Source organism: Brugia malayi (assembly GCF_000002995.4).
Source record: "Brugia malayi strain FR3 genome assembly, contig: Bm_v4_ChrX_scaffold_001, whole genome shotgun sequence".
Classification (NCBI taxonomy): domain Eukaryota; kingdom Metazoa; phylum Nematoda; class Chromadorea; order Rhabditida; family Onchocercidae; genus Brugia; species Brugia malayi.
This window is the reverse complement of record NW_025062479.1, coordinates 3,195,594-3,211,388: the sequence shown is the minus strand read 5'-3', so window position 1 is coordinate 3,211,388 and position 15,795 is coordinate 3,195,594. Positions and strand designations below refer to the sequence as shown.

General features: G+C 29.6%; 3 protein-coding genes across 4 annotated transcripts; 1 reads left to right on the top strand and 2 right to left on the bottom strand.

Annotated features, from left to right (window-relative positions):
• Positions 1–1,857: 1,857 nt before the first annotated feature.
• Bm5088 (Uncharacterized protein) lies at positions 1,858–5,551 on the top strand (the record flags this gene model as incomplete). 2 transcript variants are annotated; one of them, XM_001899584.2, is made up of 9 exons in its annotated part: positions 1,858–1,942; positions 2,153–2,290; positions 2,555–2,668; positions 2,770–2,943; positions 3,280–3,463; positions 3,602–3,797; positions 3,998–4,063; positions 5,212–5,388; positions 5,444–5,551. In XM_001899584.2, 9 exons carry the CDS (start codon positions 1,858–1,860, stop codon positions 5,549–5,551), a joined length of 1,242 nt encoding a protein of 413 aa, XP_001899619.2. The 2 variants fall into 2 exon arrangements, with proteins under 2 accessions (XP_001899619.2, XP_042929367.1); XM_043073433.1 differs by lacking the exons at positions 5,212–5,388; positions 5,444–5,551 and adding an exon at positions 4,939–4,992.
• Positions 5,552–5,627: 76 nt separating this feature from the next.
• Positions 5,628–7,080, bottom strand: Bma-hlh-13 (Uncharacterized protein; the record flags this gene model as incomplete). The annotated part of the gene is made up of 4 exons (XM_001899585.1): positions 5,628–5,686; positions 5,983–6,181; positions 6,674–6,820; positions 7,072–7,080. The coding sequence occupies 4 exons, from the start codon at positions 7,078–7,080 to the stop codon at positions 5,628–5,630; spliced, it is 414 nt and encodes a 137-aa protein (XP_001899620.1).
• A 1,140-nt stretch (positions 7,081–8,220) lies between these two features.
• On the bottom strand, positions 8,221–14,993 carry Bma-cutl-17 (Uncharacterized protein; the record flags this gene model as incomplete). Its single annotated transcript, XM_043073432.1, has 20 exons — positions 8,221–8,269; positions 8,465–8,570; positions 8,714–8,869; positions 9,045–9,165; positions 9,261–9,344; positions 9,703–9,859; positions 10,050–10,292; positions 10,511–10,656; positions 10,861–11,054; positions 11,280–11,391; positions 11,626–11,691; positions 11,873–11,959; positions 12,036–12,106; positions 12,357–12,534; positions 12,705–12,823; positions 13,250–13,380; positions 13,697–13,773; positions 13,898–13,971; positions 14,419–14,566; positions 14,919–14,993. 20 exons carry the CDS (start codon positions 14,991–14,993, stop codon positions 8,221–8,223), a joined length of 2,394 nt encoding a protein of 797 aa, XP_042929366.1.
• Between the last annotated feature and the right edge of the window lie 802 nt (positions 14,994–15,795).

The window sequence follows — 15,795 nt, the reverse complement described above, 5'->3', positions numbered from 1 at the left end:
GAAAGAGGAAATAACTATTTTTTTTTTACTTCTTTTTAAAGTATATAATTCTATCTTTTTCAACCAATTCTGGCAAAATTTTGGAAAATTTTGATAGGAAAATTACACCGAGAAAGACAAATGCACAACATATATTCAAATCGAGTTGCGATAATGAAAAATTGAATTGAGCAAAATTTGATTAATAGCAATATATCGTTTTTCGTCTTTTTTCTTTTTGATTTTCTTCCTATTTCTGAGGTTTAGTTAATTTGCTGCCTACCACTGTTCTTTCCATTGTTTCATTCTTTCTTTTTAAGTAAAACTGGTTCAACATTTCCATCATTATATCAACAATTGCATATGATATAAAATTCGTTTTAAAAAAAAAAATTCAAATAATATTTGGATTCAATTATTTTATCGTTTTGCTAATCTTCATAATTTTTTTGTGATTATGATGCATATAAAGGGAAGGAGAAATAGTATAGCTCATTTATTTGGATGCTAGGGATGATAATTGATAAGTGTCTATTTTTTAAGTTGAAGTAACAGTAGAGAAAAAATCTTATATTTATACAAGTTAGAATAGCTTTTAATAAATTATTTCTAAACAGTAAAAAATATTTTTATGATAGTTACTGTTGTCTGTTTATTATTAGAGCCGAAATACAGAAATTTATTTATTCTCAAAACTGCATATGACTGATAATTTAATATTACATGTCAGCTTGAATTACTAATAAATGGTTACTCATAGCAAAGATACGTTAAACAGAAATTTGTTGTATTTATTTTTTGTCCTTTAAAAAAATCTGGTTGTCTTTTAGGTAATACTTGAAAGATGTGTTATAAATGGATAGATTATTTGCTTTTTTCTTTAACCATTTATTACAGAAAATCAACGTTTTCAAAAAATGAAAAGAAGACAACATTATTTTTTTTTTTTTAATTATTAAAAATAAATGAAGCTTGTGTTCTTATGATATTTCATGTTAATTTATGCAGATGTCTTGACAGTAATAAAAACCACTTTCATTTTTGAAACAGATCAGTGTTTATTAGAAAGTATTATTAGCAATAAAATCATTTAAATTATACACTATAACTATCCAACAACAATAACAGTGTCAACTGGAAAAAAAATACAGGTTAGGACTCGTTTAGGATGAATCAAGATACTAGATTCTATGTTTCATCTTAGCAAGTTTCATAATAATTTCAACATGCCAGAATAATTCAATTATTCATTTAGCAATAAAATCATTTAACTTATAGCTATACTATCCATCATAATTCACTGTTGAGCAGAAAATATTTATCATCGCTTAAGTTATTGAAGATAAGCAAGCTTAGATGAAATGTTTTTGAAATAAAAATGTAAAAATTATTGGTAAAAGATTGGTTAGTCTTTTTTTTTTTTTTTTTTCATTTACGCAAGAGACGAATATTTCGAATATTTCAAAAAAATCGAATTCTATCAATAATGCTCACCAATTTTTATTATTTATTGAATTGTCTTCTAAAATTTTACCTTTTCATTACTGTGCTTAAAATGCCTCGAAAATTATCAATTTCAGTTTTTCTTATTAATAACATAGCTTGAAACAATACAACAATCATGGATCAGCTTGCTCTGTGTGCGCGTGTGTATACCTTCCAGGTATTTGGTTATCGATGTATATAGAAGAAAAACTTGTCACATTGATGGTCGCTCACCGACCCAGATCTCCCTAAAGATGTAATACATTCTTCATCTCAAACAGACACACACACACACACACACATACACACACATACATACACATACATATATGCATACACATATACAGATACATGCACATGTATTATCGAAACGAATAATTCCATTGAATGTAAATGGCGACGTACTATTTGAGTGTCATCACAACAGCCTTACTTCACTTTACCAAACTTTCCCATGGTTTTGATGTACCTTGCACACGTAAGTTATTATGACGAAATTCATTAATTCACGTATAGCTTTTCATTATATCATCCCTTTTCAGTTATGGGAAAATATTTCCGGATAACTTTAATAAGTAGAAATGATAGTAGTAATAATATTTAATATGCTAACGTTTTAAGATATCACAGGGAGAATTTCAGAGATTGGATATTAATTAGACTGGTGTTGTAATGATACCGATTATAGAGAAATTGATTGGTAGTAAGTGCTTATTTGATGAAGATTGTTATGGTATGAATAGTGTTTGCCGGGAACAGCGATGTACATGTCCAACAAATTTCGAGGAATTTGATATTGATGGACAGACGACTATATGTAGATTAGGTACCATTGACTTTTTTTTTTTTAAATTTTCACTCGAATGTGACATTAAAATGATTTATGATTAAGTAATTTATGAAAATTTTCTTTGGTTGATATAATTAATATAAAAAATTTCTGTCTCACTTTTTTTTTTTTTTCAAATTAAACATTCTTATCAAAACTTTTTGGTGGTTTTACAAATTTTTGATCACTAAATTCTCCAGTTCATTTATTATTTAATATTTTTGATAGTTCTTAGCATTTGAAGATCACAATTTTGTTCAGCACCGAATAAAATTGGTGACAGCTGTCAGCGAGATTGCAAACCACCGCTTCTTTGTCGAGATGGGAAATGTGAATGTTGGGGTGGGAGTATTATAAACGGAAAATGTGTTGTATGTAAGCTTTTCCATGTATAAATTTTAAATTTCTAAAATTTTTTTCTTGCATAAATTTTATTCCATATGCTGGAGAATGTTTTATAGCTATATACTTTTCAGCTTGCCCATCAGGGCAGCAGTTATACGGAGTGGAATGTCAGAAAATAGCACATTGGGGACAAAGTTGCGAAAAGGACAATCAGTGTGTTGATGTCTTCAATGCATGTATCGCTGGAGTATGTCAATGTGCGCCCGGTACTACACGTGATGTAACCAAACAGCGATGTTTTGCGTGTATATTTTGAAAGAAATTTAATTTCATCTAATTAATGCAATTTAACATTTCTATCCATAGCTTTCTTCAAGAAAACATCAAAGATAAGAAAGTGATTTCAAACATCTTCTAATGTTAAGTTTTATTTCACAGCATTACTTTTGTATTAGTTTTCCAAAAAAAAAAAAGTTAAGAAAAACTTGAAACTAGCTTTTTTCATACTGTGCAGTGATTTAAAATGCATCATTTCATATATTCGAGATGAAATTTGGTAGAAATCATCATTGCTTAAAGTTATATAAAATGTGCAAGAAATTGAAGCGAACTTGTAATTCCTTCCAATCAAAGATCTTCAGTATGTCCGGATGGAACAGAACCTCAGCAAGCTTGTCGACGTCTTTTTATCAATGATATTGATATGCTCGAAAATGCTGCATCAACAGATAGCTGTCCTTTGGGTTATCGATGCGTAGTGTACGGCAGTCCGTACGTCGGACATTGCTGCAAATTGAAATGTCCTTATGGAGAACCTGATCTAATGTGTGCTATATTCTTTATCATAATTCTTCTTTTAGCAAATTTAAGAAAAAATTTATATCGAGTTAAAATTTTCAGTTTATCCCCATGAATATTACAATTAATTATACTATAAGTGAACCGCTATTTCCAAATTTTAAGGCAATCATGCGATATGGGCGTCTCCGAGAAACATCGATGTCGACCACTTACACATCATTGTTACACAATCTCAGAGCCTGGCTGGAAAACGAGTTTATGTTGTCCTAAACCATGTCGTGATCCCACTCCGCTTTATATTAATAATCAATGTTTAAGCATAGCGCATAGAGAGGATCCTTGTCAGCTTCATCAACAGGTCTTTTTTCTTTTTTTGTCATTCACTTTATCAGTTTGCTAATTTTGCCTTAGCTTATTTAATTAAATTTATTTCAACAATTCAACAAATGATGAGTGTCTGAGGACTACATATTAATTTAAATAATATTCAATATTGGATAATCATTGCAAAACTTTTAGATTAAAATAATTAGTTATTACACTAATTTCTAATTTCAGTGTGAAGGTGGTGTAACTATGCATTGTATCTTAGGATTTTGTCAGTGCAAAGATGGCTTTCATCCTGTAAGTTCCGTTTAAATTTACATTTAATAAGTATTCGTCCAGATACTTTCAAATATTTGACAACTCGAATCTAATAGTGCAAGTCAAACAATAAATATTGAAGTTGATAGCATGCTAGAATATTTTTATTGATATTCATCTCCACCTAAAAATTGCTTAATAAAAATTTTAGAACTGATTTTTTGTACGTAAACAGGCAGTCTAATTTGAATATCTTAAGTTCAATTTTTAATAATTTTTGTGAATCTGGTTTATAAATAAAATGTCCTACATTTGCCTACTTTCTTTTTCATTCTAATTGTTATCAAAAAGATGGTATAATTTTTTGGATGAAACATCTTATAACTTTCTGGATCATTCAAAAATGGAAAGATATATATTGTATAAGTATTAAGAATCAGGTATAAGAAAGTAGGGTGATACGATGTGTCTTAGCTGTCGTTGTTGCGTAATACAAAATATGATTTTTTTCTATAATTCTTCTTTTTTTTTCTTCCAAATGACTAAGCTTTACTTTCTTGATGATCAACTGTTACATTGGAACAGTTTTTTTTTTCTTACTGCTACTGTATATTTGTGAATGCAATGCGTAGTTTATTCCTTTGAAATGATTCAGGAAGACTCAGCGAGACAAATTTAGGCATGAAAAATACGTGAAAAAAAACTGATTTGTTTGAAAATTCTGGATAAAATAATTACAAGCGATCGTTGACAGTAAGATATGAAGTTATGCCCAACTGAATGGAAAAGGATGCCTTATTGTGACATTTCTTAGAAAAGAATAAATCAGGTTGTAGCTATCCCTTTCTGTACCACAAAAATATCAATAAATCAAAGATTTTTACAACGAGGTAGGTTTGAAAAGGTGCTTTTAGGGTGTTGATGAATTTTCTGAGCAATACTGGTTCAACAAAAGGCTCGCTTCCTGAACAATGATGATTATTGTTGTGGTTCTCTACAGTACTGTCAAAACAATGCTGTCGGTGAGATGTTTTGATTGTAGTGCAGGCTAATAGTAGAGCTTAGTCATTTTTTTTTTTCATATTTGTGTAAATTAGTAATGACATTAGCCGCAACAACGCAGCTTAGACATTCTGTCATTTTTCATTGCTGTGATTTAATTTGATATGATCACCAGTTTCTTGTAGAGTAATGATGGTCGATTTGCAACGTGCGAGAAAAGTTGTGGAATCGATGAAGTCTCTGTCATGGATAAATGTGTACGGCGAGTACATCTAACTGAAAGATGTGTGACCAGCAAGCAATGTCCAAATTTCTCAGAATGTCGCTTTGGTACTTGTCAATGTTTATGCGGCTATAAGCAGGTAAATTTCTTCTTGTAAATATTAGCATCTTGATGTTCATAAATCGATCTTCCAGGATTCCTTGATCGGATCACGTTGCACTAATCCAGATGATCCGTTCAGTTTAAATGCAATTTTGACGGGTGTTGAACAAGTATTTGGCGGCAATGCACGTAATCCATAATATTTTCATTGTTTATTTAAAAAATTTTCATTATTATTATTTTTCATTGCATAAAAAATTAAAAGTATATATAGTGTCACATCGGTTTAATGCCCAGTTTTTTCCAATTAATCCAACTAAGACGTGCTATGAGATCTGTAATATATTTGAATTGAAGTTAAATAAATCATTTGAAAAGGCAAAACGAATGATACGATGTGGAAGAAATTATAAATAAAGTTTGTAAATACGTTTTTCAAAAAACTATCAGGTTGTTACGAAAATTTCTTTGTAAAGAATCAGCTTGAAGTTAGCTGATTCATTCACATTAAATCTTATTAAACATAGCTGTTAGATCTGAGCTTTTTCCTTTTTGTATTGATAGGAGTTGTGTTTCTCTTTCTAGTTAAAAACTTTTATCAAAAAAATCATTAAGAAAATAATTAACAAACCACTGGTACTCCAAGGTGGTGCTTGTGGATTTCCGGATCGTGCCATTATAAGAGCTTCTTTCAAATAAGCATGCATGTTTTGATGATCACTATTCAGTAGATTCTCAAGAAGTGAAATATATGCAATTGCTAGATTCAATGTATCTATTTTGGATAGACGTTTTTCGTATGGAAATGTTGGAATATATCGTCGAAGTTTCTGCAAATGACATTTTATTTTTTTCACAGAAGCGCAATATGATATATATGTATCATAATTTCACTCATTCTATTATTTCAATAACAATTTTTAGCATAGATATGGGATATTAGTGTTAGAATAGTTAAGAAGTATCAATTTCCTATTCTTATTAAAAAAAATATTTGTTCAGTGATAAATCAACTGAAGTTTTAGTGAAGTTTTCTACTGACTGGTTAAAGCCACTACCAGTTTCTTTTATTATTTTTAATTAATCATATAATATTGAAAATTTCATACTGATGCAATAAATTCTGCTATTCCTCATATAATTGTGAGTTTTAGGCGAAATTATTACATCAACCGATTAAATTGTACGCGTGATTTGTTTCATTTATAAGTTATTTTTTTTTTTATTTAAACGGAGGTACTGGAATATGCCATTGAAATCGATTTGTCATGAAACTTTCATATTAGCATCACAAATATGCTAATTAAATAAAAACCATTTACCATAAAAGCGACATTGATACTACACATTCGTCGACGTTCTCGATAATTTGCAGCACGACGATCAATAAACCAATCCATATGCTCATTTTCCTCTGATTCCTCTCCCTGTGAACCAAATTGTACTTCGATTTGTTGTGCGGTTAATTCCTTAAACATGATTTGTAGCTTCTTTTATAGAAGTTAAAGTTAATACAAAATCTTGAATAGAATTGAAAATTTAAATTCTCTAAAATTTGAAGACTCTTTTGTTTTAATCTGAGTTAATGAAGGATAATGATTCCGTTATAATGATTCTAAAATTCTAATCACAATTATTTCTATCGATTAAAACGATTAGATCATAAGTACGCTTCAGTATTCGTTGAAGTTATTCAAATGTAACAAAAAGAAGAACGTACCAGTTTCATTACGATCAGCTGATAGCACCAATTTTTCTTCTTTCATACGCTAATCCACAAATAATTCTAAGATATAAGTGTTAGATATAAATATTTAGATTAGTTTAATATTTTTTACAAGTTAATTTAAACTGCATTAGTATGAATAGTGAACGTCCAGAAAATAAAATTGTTTAGGATTTTATTTGTTTGACCACTTGGTACACTATTCCACATTTAAAATATTTGATAATAAATATTAAGAATTAACAATTTCATTCTTTTAAAGACAAATTTTCCAACGAAAATTTCTAATATTATGACAAAATTGATAAATTCGATATCAATAATATCATACTCATTCTTTCATTGCTTTTTAATTTTATTCTAAATTAGCCTACTAAAAATTTCGAAGTCGATCAATTTATGATGAATTATGAAATTCCCAGAAATTGTTTAGAATTTTAAAGGTGATAAAGAAATGATGATATCCAATGAATAACGATAATGGTGAGGAAAAAGCATTATAATTATGAACTGAAGAGATTTTGAGAAGGCAAGGCAATTTGAAATAACAGAGCTTTTAAATGGTTTGTAATTTATTAGTGGCATTATTTCATATTCAGAATGACTGAAAGTGACATGATAAAGTGGATAACACAGATATACTTTCATGAACAATTCGAGAAAATTCAATTTTGGCTCACTGAATGATGAATGTTTAATAGCATTGGGATGAAGAAGACATAAGCAGTATGATAGCCTATTTTAATCACCTTTCTTGTCATGTAATCCCTTCTAAAGCTCACTAACCAACTAGAAAATTAAAACTAATTCCTTATATTTTCTTAGAAAAAAAAAAAATCAATTCTTATTTAGCCAAGTTTTTTTTTCTAAATACATATTAATAAAGGCTAATGTCTTCAGGATTATCTCAGTTAAATTTGCTGAACTTCCTTTTTTTGTTTTTGCAAATCCGAAAAGAATACATATTTGCTTATTTGGCAATATGCGCATTCCATCAGACCAAAAAAATTACAATACAAGCATAATAACCATGACATGTGTCACATTAAAAAAAAAAAAAAAAAAATGTATATAAGCGAGAATGGTGACATTTTTGCCCCATTATTAAGCCACAAATACACTGTTCTCTTATAGCACACTATATCACGTTACAAAAACACGTCTTCTATTACTGGTGTCCTCATTTTCCGTCCTAAAATTTTATTTTGACAAAGATAAATTAAGAAATGATCATCAATTATCATTAACAGAATAATAATGTTACCGACTGAATCTCTTAATAATACTACTACTTTCTTTATTATCATTTGTAAGATACAAAAATACAACTGAAATGGATTCAATCGATAAGAAAAGCAAATAAGCATAAGGAAAAAAAAATTTCTGCCTGATTATTTTGGATAATGTTATATGCGATTCCGCAGAACAACATTCCTCATGACCAAAATAAACATGCTGAGGAGTTGATATGATATTACAGTTTCGTTCATTACCTGAATTTTGTAAAATCAGTAATGGTGATGGATGGCAAAATATTGCAAACATAAATTAGTGGCAAATAATTAATTTTTTTTCCTTAATAATATGCATAGATGTTTATCAAATTTTGAGAAACTTAATAGAAATAATAGCTTACCAGAAAGAACAGATTCTTGAGTTTTAAGCCATGTATACTTACATAGCAGAAAGATTTGCGCCGTTAAAAGTATTAATGTAACTGCTATAAGAATGAAAAATGAGAAATTTTGAACACAAAATTGATTGTCATCAGGAAACTGTAATGGTACCATATCTGCAAATCATTTAAAATTAAACCGAAAATAGACGAATATAAAAAGTAACGTTAGCTTCAAAGGTATGTAATTTACATGCTGTTTTGTTTATTAAAAAATGAAGCCGAAAGTTGGCGAAGTAAATTAAACTCGTTTTCTCAAATAAAACAGTTCACAAAATACCAATTAGCTTACTCTGATTTACTGATTGCTCATCAATTTTCGTTACATTTTCGTTAGCCACTAGATCGCCATTTTCTTCGACAATCGTAAAAGTCCCACTGATAATTTCTCGTTTAATTCGTTGATGTGAGGCCTAAATTAAAATTTAATCTAATTCATGTCATATGCAAAAATTGCTTATTATGAGGTACTAACTTGTCAGCTGCAAATTAAATCAAATAATTTTACCTGTTGAGTCGGGAAAACAAAAGTTTCACGTTTTTTCTTGTCAGGATTTATCAAACTGCCACTTACTTCTTTATTACAAGTAACCTGTAATTCATAGTTTTTGCTGATGTATGTAGTTTTTTGCGGCACGAACTATTACGCAACTGATAAATGGCAACTTGAAAAAGCAGTACGCCTATTTTTAGTACAAGTATCGAGCTATTCAGGAAATTTTGGCAATACATAATATTCATTTCGTTTTACACACATAATTCAATGAAACCTCAGATTAAATTTATTCTCACTAAAAAACTAGAATTTATTTACAACCTTTTTCAACTTTACCATGCTCCTTTTTTGTTATATCAACAAATGAATCGAACATGACGTGGTCCGTCAAATCGAAGAAAAACGTCTATCCCCTTTCTCAACGTTTAAAAATTCAAAGTAATGAAATACAGACCGGTAAACACTCTTCAATACAAATATCCACAGAACAAAGAATTCGAACACGACGTGACCCGTCAAACCGAAAAACTTTAATTTTAGTCCTTAAACCACCATCAAATTGTGTGATTGGATGCTGCATTAGCAAGCGGCTTACTTTACTGTCAATACACCTAAAAACTCTTTAAGTAAACGTAGGTTTTTTTTTTTTTTTTTTTTTTTTTTAAACCTATTGACAGCTTTCAGCAATACTTTGGATAATAGTTGATCTCTGGTTACTTTTAGGTTCCAATAGTTAAGGATAGGACTAACTTATCCAAGGTATGAAAAAGTTTAGGAAAGGAGTGAGTAAATAATACTTGCCCGTCAGAAATAAGCGTAAGTGGAGGTGGTAATGGTGGTGTTCCATCCAAACGTTCTGCGATACATCGATTTACAAACAATCCAATGTTATCCACGCGGTCTTGCATCACTGTCCATCTCATTTCCAATTCTTCACCCATCACAGCGGTACTCACAGGTTGATCACCACGAAATACCGTCAATCGTACATGATCATTAGAAGAGGTAGTAGATAACCAATCTCGTGATACATCTTGTAGAAGTCTGTAATGAAGTTACAATAAGTACTGCAATATTTATACAAATTTTCTTTTAAATTCATTTAATTAATTGAAATTAGCATAGTTTCAACTTCTTGAATACTTATTATACAATTTTTTTTTTTTTTTTTTCACATCGAATTAGAAACACAGATTATAGACGAAAAAAATAATCTAATCTAACTTTCAGCTATCATAATATGTTAATAAATGCTAATATACATGCTATCTTCAGTCGAATCATTCATAGTTTGACCGTTTGAGTAATCGCATGTAATATTGAATACTCGATCTTCATCGGTCATCAGTCCTGGTATTCCCAGACCATTTTTTTGAACTACCACAATGAAAGACCAAGTTGAGGGATTCTAAAGAAACCATATGAAGTAAAAAAAAAAAAAAAAAAAAAACAGATATGATTAGCACAACAATTTGCAACAAAACTTGCATGATAACCACTACTTTTCCCATAAATTTAAGTTTTCTAGAATACTGTAATATTATTTTCAATCCTTCTAAGGCGAACGTTTTGAAAAATTAAAAATCTGAGGTGAAATTGCGATAAAAGGAACAGTTTCATAGCCGGGACACGGTGGATTATCTTGACGAAGAGTGGACAGTGCAATTTCCATTGTTGCATTCATTGCATTGTTAAATTCAGAGCGGCATGTTGCAAAATGATCCTTGATAAATATTGCGCCAACTGTTGGTTTAGAAAACAATACAGATATTAAAATGCCAGCTGCGCCACATTCTGTTTCCAGTTCTGAATATCTTTTATTTGTTTAAAAATTTTCTTTTGTATTCTTTCACTAAAATTTGATTTATCTACTTTACTTCAATTTCTGCTTCATAAACATCCAGCTAATGATTATCCAACTTTCATCAGTTGCTTCAACATCATGCCTTCCATGCTTATTGAAATCAAACGAATCAAAATTATTAGTAAATGATATAAATCATGTTCCACACAATCACAAATTTTTGATACCATTTAACTGTCTGTGCATTGTTGGTATTCGCGTTGAAATTTCGATCATTTTATTTTCCAGAGACATGTTTATAGCAACTCTATAATCACACACATTATCGAAATAATCCACCTGTAACAAGAATCTGTAAGCTTATGTTTATTAGTTCATTATCATTTTAAGAAACTTTTCGATTTATGCATCCATTTAAATGTACATTTGCTTCAGAAGAAACTTTACAACATTGCTTCTACCACTACTAATTTATCCATAAAAACGCACTGAAATATTATTGGATTTTATTCCCGGTGCAAAATCAATTTACATAAGATATTTTGATTAAAAATAATCCCTGAAAACACTGACTTCTGGAAAGTATCGAAGTTGTTCATTGCTTGAATACTGACTCTTCTTGCTCAGAACACACTCATCCTAAAAAAGTTCATAATCTCCCCATGTTCATACTTATGAATATAGTTACCTTTCATTGATAACATTTATCTTTTTAGCATTTCATCTGTTATCCTTCGCTATCTAACCAATTATTTTTATCTATTTACAAAAATATAAAAAATAACTGTCAACTAATATATTAATGAATATTAATTATCACCTTAGCCTTAAAAAACATCACTGAACTGCATTCTTTACCAGAACGTAAACAAATTTCTAAGCAGCTTGTCATACTTGTTGTTATCATCTGTAATATTATAAAGTTCAAAATTTAAATCATCATATATCAAGGGTGGGTATCATAGAGACGAAAAATAGTCAACCTTATTTTCGATATTTAATAAAGCACGATTTGAAACATGTTCAAAACTGCTATCCTGACATCGCATTAAACCTGGAGATAGAAAAAATTAAAATTTAATCATTTGAAAAGAACAAATAAAAAAAGAGAAATAAAGTCTGAGATTTGTGTGAAAAATCTGATCCTGTCAGCTATCTTGCTTGCTTGAACCGTTCATTTATTAACTATTTTGTTTGACTTATCAAAATTGTCTTTTCACAATATATTTCAAGAAAGATAGTTGATTAGTAAGCAATGCTTCGAAAATTTGTTACTATGTAGAATATATTTTACGTTCAGTTACCTTTCAGACAAATTTTTTCATAATAATCATATTTTTGTGAATCATCAGATATCTCTTGATTATCAACAAATGTTGTTGAATGTATCAGACCGGATTCTGAAGTCAAATGACATGTCATTCTATTTTCATTATATGCGTACAATTTGCATGGAAAACGTTGGTCATCAATTTTGTTTTCCTGAAAAAAATGGAAAATTAAACGATACCTATTCAAATCAGGAGGAGCAAGACATTTATTTCAGTAATTACATTAAAAAAAAGATCTATAAATTTTAAAAGACTTGTTAATCAGATAATTTTATTATTTTTTTTTCCGAAAAAATCTAGAAAGAGATTCATATTAGGTACAAGACAATAATTGAAGCATTGTTCCTTAGTCACTTGCTTCATTACAAGATTTGATTTATCACTGATCGTGAATCTTCCCACTTTGACCCAATGTGTGGTAAAATCAGCTGAACACTGCACTGAAAACAGAAAATGTGAAATTCATGCAAAATTATTTAATTATTCGATAAATTATTCGTATATTTAATGAGAAAGTTTTCATTTGCTTAATTTCATAATGCATTCACTGAGTTCAATTCCTATAGGATTCTAAGATTAAAAATTGTCAACATCATGTTCTGCTATCTACGGCCAAATTTTCATCAGAAAAATAGGGAAAAAAGTCAAATACTACCTGCAATTTCTATTTGATAAGTTATGATTTAAAAAATGATAAGACAGATATTGTAATGGTACCTAAATACTACTTCATCGTTTTCAAAATCAGCTCTTCCAAAAAAGAAAAAAAAAAAAAAAAAACGAATATCGTTATAGAATGAAGGCACAGCATCATTCATACAAAATTATTTGCCAAAAGAATAAAACAATGAAAAAAAGAAAAGTACCGTCGAAGCAAGTATTTTCGAAATAATCGACACGCATGTCCATCGTATCATTAGTTATCATACCTATACTTGTTGCTCGATTCTCATCATTCAGAATACACTCCCCGGTATCATAGTAATACATTACTGACCTGAATAGTTTTCATTTCAGAAATGGCATCATAGTGTGATCAAAAGATCGCGAAGAAAGCTTACGCTTATTACACTTTTCTCAACTATCCTCAAGAAATAAAAACATAGTTACATTATTAAAATAAATTTTTACTCTTATAATGAAATTAGTTTCTGTGAGATACTTTACTCCAACATTGGCTAGAAAATGAGTAACAGTTTCAGATAAAGCTATTTTTTTTTTAGAAAATAGCAATATATGAAATTTTCTAAAAAACATCTAGTTTTTTTGGACGTTAAATTTAGCAAATTTAGAATCTTGCAGTATAATGATACCTGCACTCGATTTCTATTGTCATTTTAGCAGCTAAGCACATGTTTAAACATTCCTCTATAGATCCAACTTGCATCACCTACAACACTTCGAAAGTATACCTATGCAAAATTCACAATAGAATATTAAGACAATATTGACTCAGAAAAATGCAATCTTTCAATTCATTTCATATCTTTCCATGGAGGAGCAAACAAACAAACCTCTTTGGCGATTCCCATCAGAACATGTCTCGGAAGACGTTCGAAGATATATGGCGATGGACATATGTATTCCTCTGAAATATCTCCAAAAACATTTTTAAATAAAAAAAGTTTAACCATTATTTTAACCATAGCAATAATTTTCCATACTTAAAATTGTTTTACTATCGACTTTCATTTACTCAATTTGGATCGTCTCTCAGTTCATTTCATTGACGATTTTCAAAGCTTCCTTTAACAACATTTCACTAACAATACAGTTATAGTTTTTATAGCAGAAACAATCTTGCATGATAAGTAAGTAGACGGAAGCGGAAAAGGAAAAGAAAAATCAGTGATCATAAAATCGTTTGTTATTCGCTTACAATCAGTCCTACTCGGAAAACCCCTAATTTAAAAGTCAACTATGAATTCAGGATGTAAAGCATAAAGCGTATTTTCTTTTCCATAGACTTCTTTTGTTAGCTACAAAAGTTTTGGAAAAAATCATACTCTCAAAGTTATTTCAAAAATTTACATACCAGAAAGGCAGAATTGCTGAAATAATGATATACTACGGATAGTTTTCAATGGTAACAGACTACCATCACTCATCATATTTCCGCTGCCCTCTTTCAGTACACATATCAATTGCATTGCATCGTATTCAAATGAGGTGCAATTTACTCCCTAAAGAAATTAAATTATACAGCGGTTGAATGCAAGCGTATGTGTAAGTTCCTTTCAAAATAGCACATAGTAAAGGTTTGCAATTAAAAAAATGATAATAGGAAATTGCGTAAATATGGGTTTTATGTAAATCCTTTAATCCATTTCTAATTTCATTTCCTTTGCTTTCAAAAACACAATTCATTATAGCGAATTGATATAATTATTGAATAATTCAGTTAAAAATTAGTTAAACTATTATTGTTTTACTGTTATTTTGAAAATTTATTGAAATTTTTTTATGCTAGAAGTTATTTGTTTCATCAGGAATACTTCACCAACTAACGCTAATAAATCAAGAATCTTCTTCCACCTGTATTTTGAATGTACATCGATCAGCACATTCCGAAAGTGTTAAACCTTTAAATACTGCTTGTTCTCTTTCCATTGAATAGTAACCTTCACTTCGAACATAAATTATCTTATTTCGTGATGAACATTTCATGCCTATGGATGATTACGAATTGGAGTGAAAATTATTTTTCAGAATGTAAATTAAGAAAATGATTAAAATAAATATTTCAATTCATTAAGACTTGTCAATTAAAATGAATGCATAACCCAATATCTTAGAATCAACTGAAGTTACCTTTTAAGTGATGGTACTATCAGTAATATAATAATCAAAATCTCAAAAAATATTAGCGTCATACGGCTCTCAATGTCATCTGTAGGGGGGATGAAAAACGAAATAAAATGTACTAACCAGTGATAAATGTATAATAAAATAATAAAACAAGCATTAAAATTAGTTTGAACTGGTTGAGTGAGCTCATAAAAGGTGACAAGATTCAGTGTTATCCTCGAAAAGTTGGTATTAAGGGACGTAAGTAGCAATATGTATTACCAATGCATGGCTAAAGAAGGAAGGAGGAAGTGTGACCCGATTCTACATCAAGAATTCATCTCTGCATGCAATTATTCAATCATTGAGCTGCCTACCAATTACTCCTTCTCTTGTTGAATAAGGATGAGTTCAGTTGATATAATACATCATCGTCTAATATTCTTCCCATTCTTGTTCTCAATTAATTGCTACATTTCTTTGATTAAACCTGGTAAAGGCATTAATTACATCGTGTTAATGAACTGCTCCATCTTTTTCGTATAACATTAAACATCTTTTTGCATTGTGCTATTAAAAATTGATATTCTTTTGAATACATTTACCACTTTTTAAGTTTAATTAA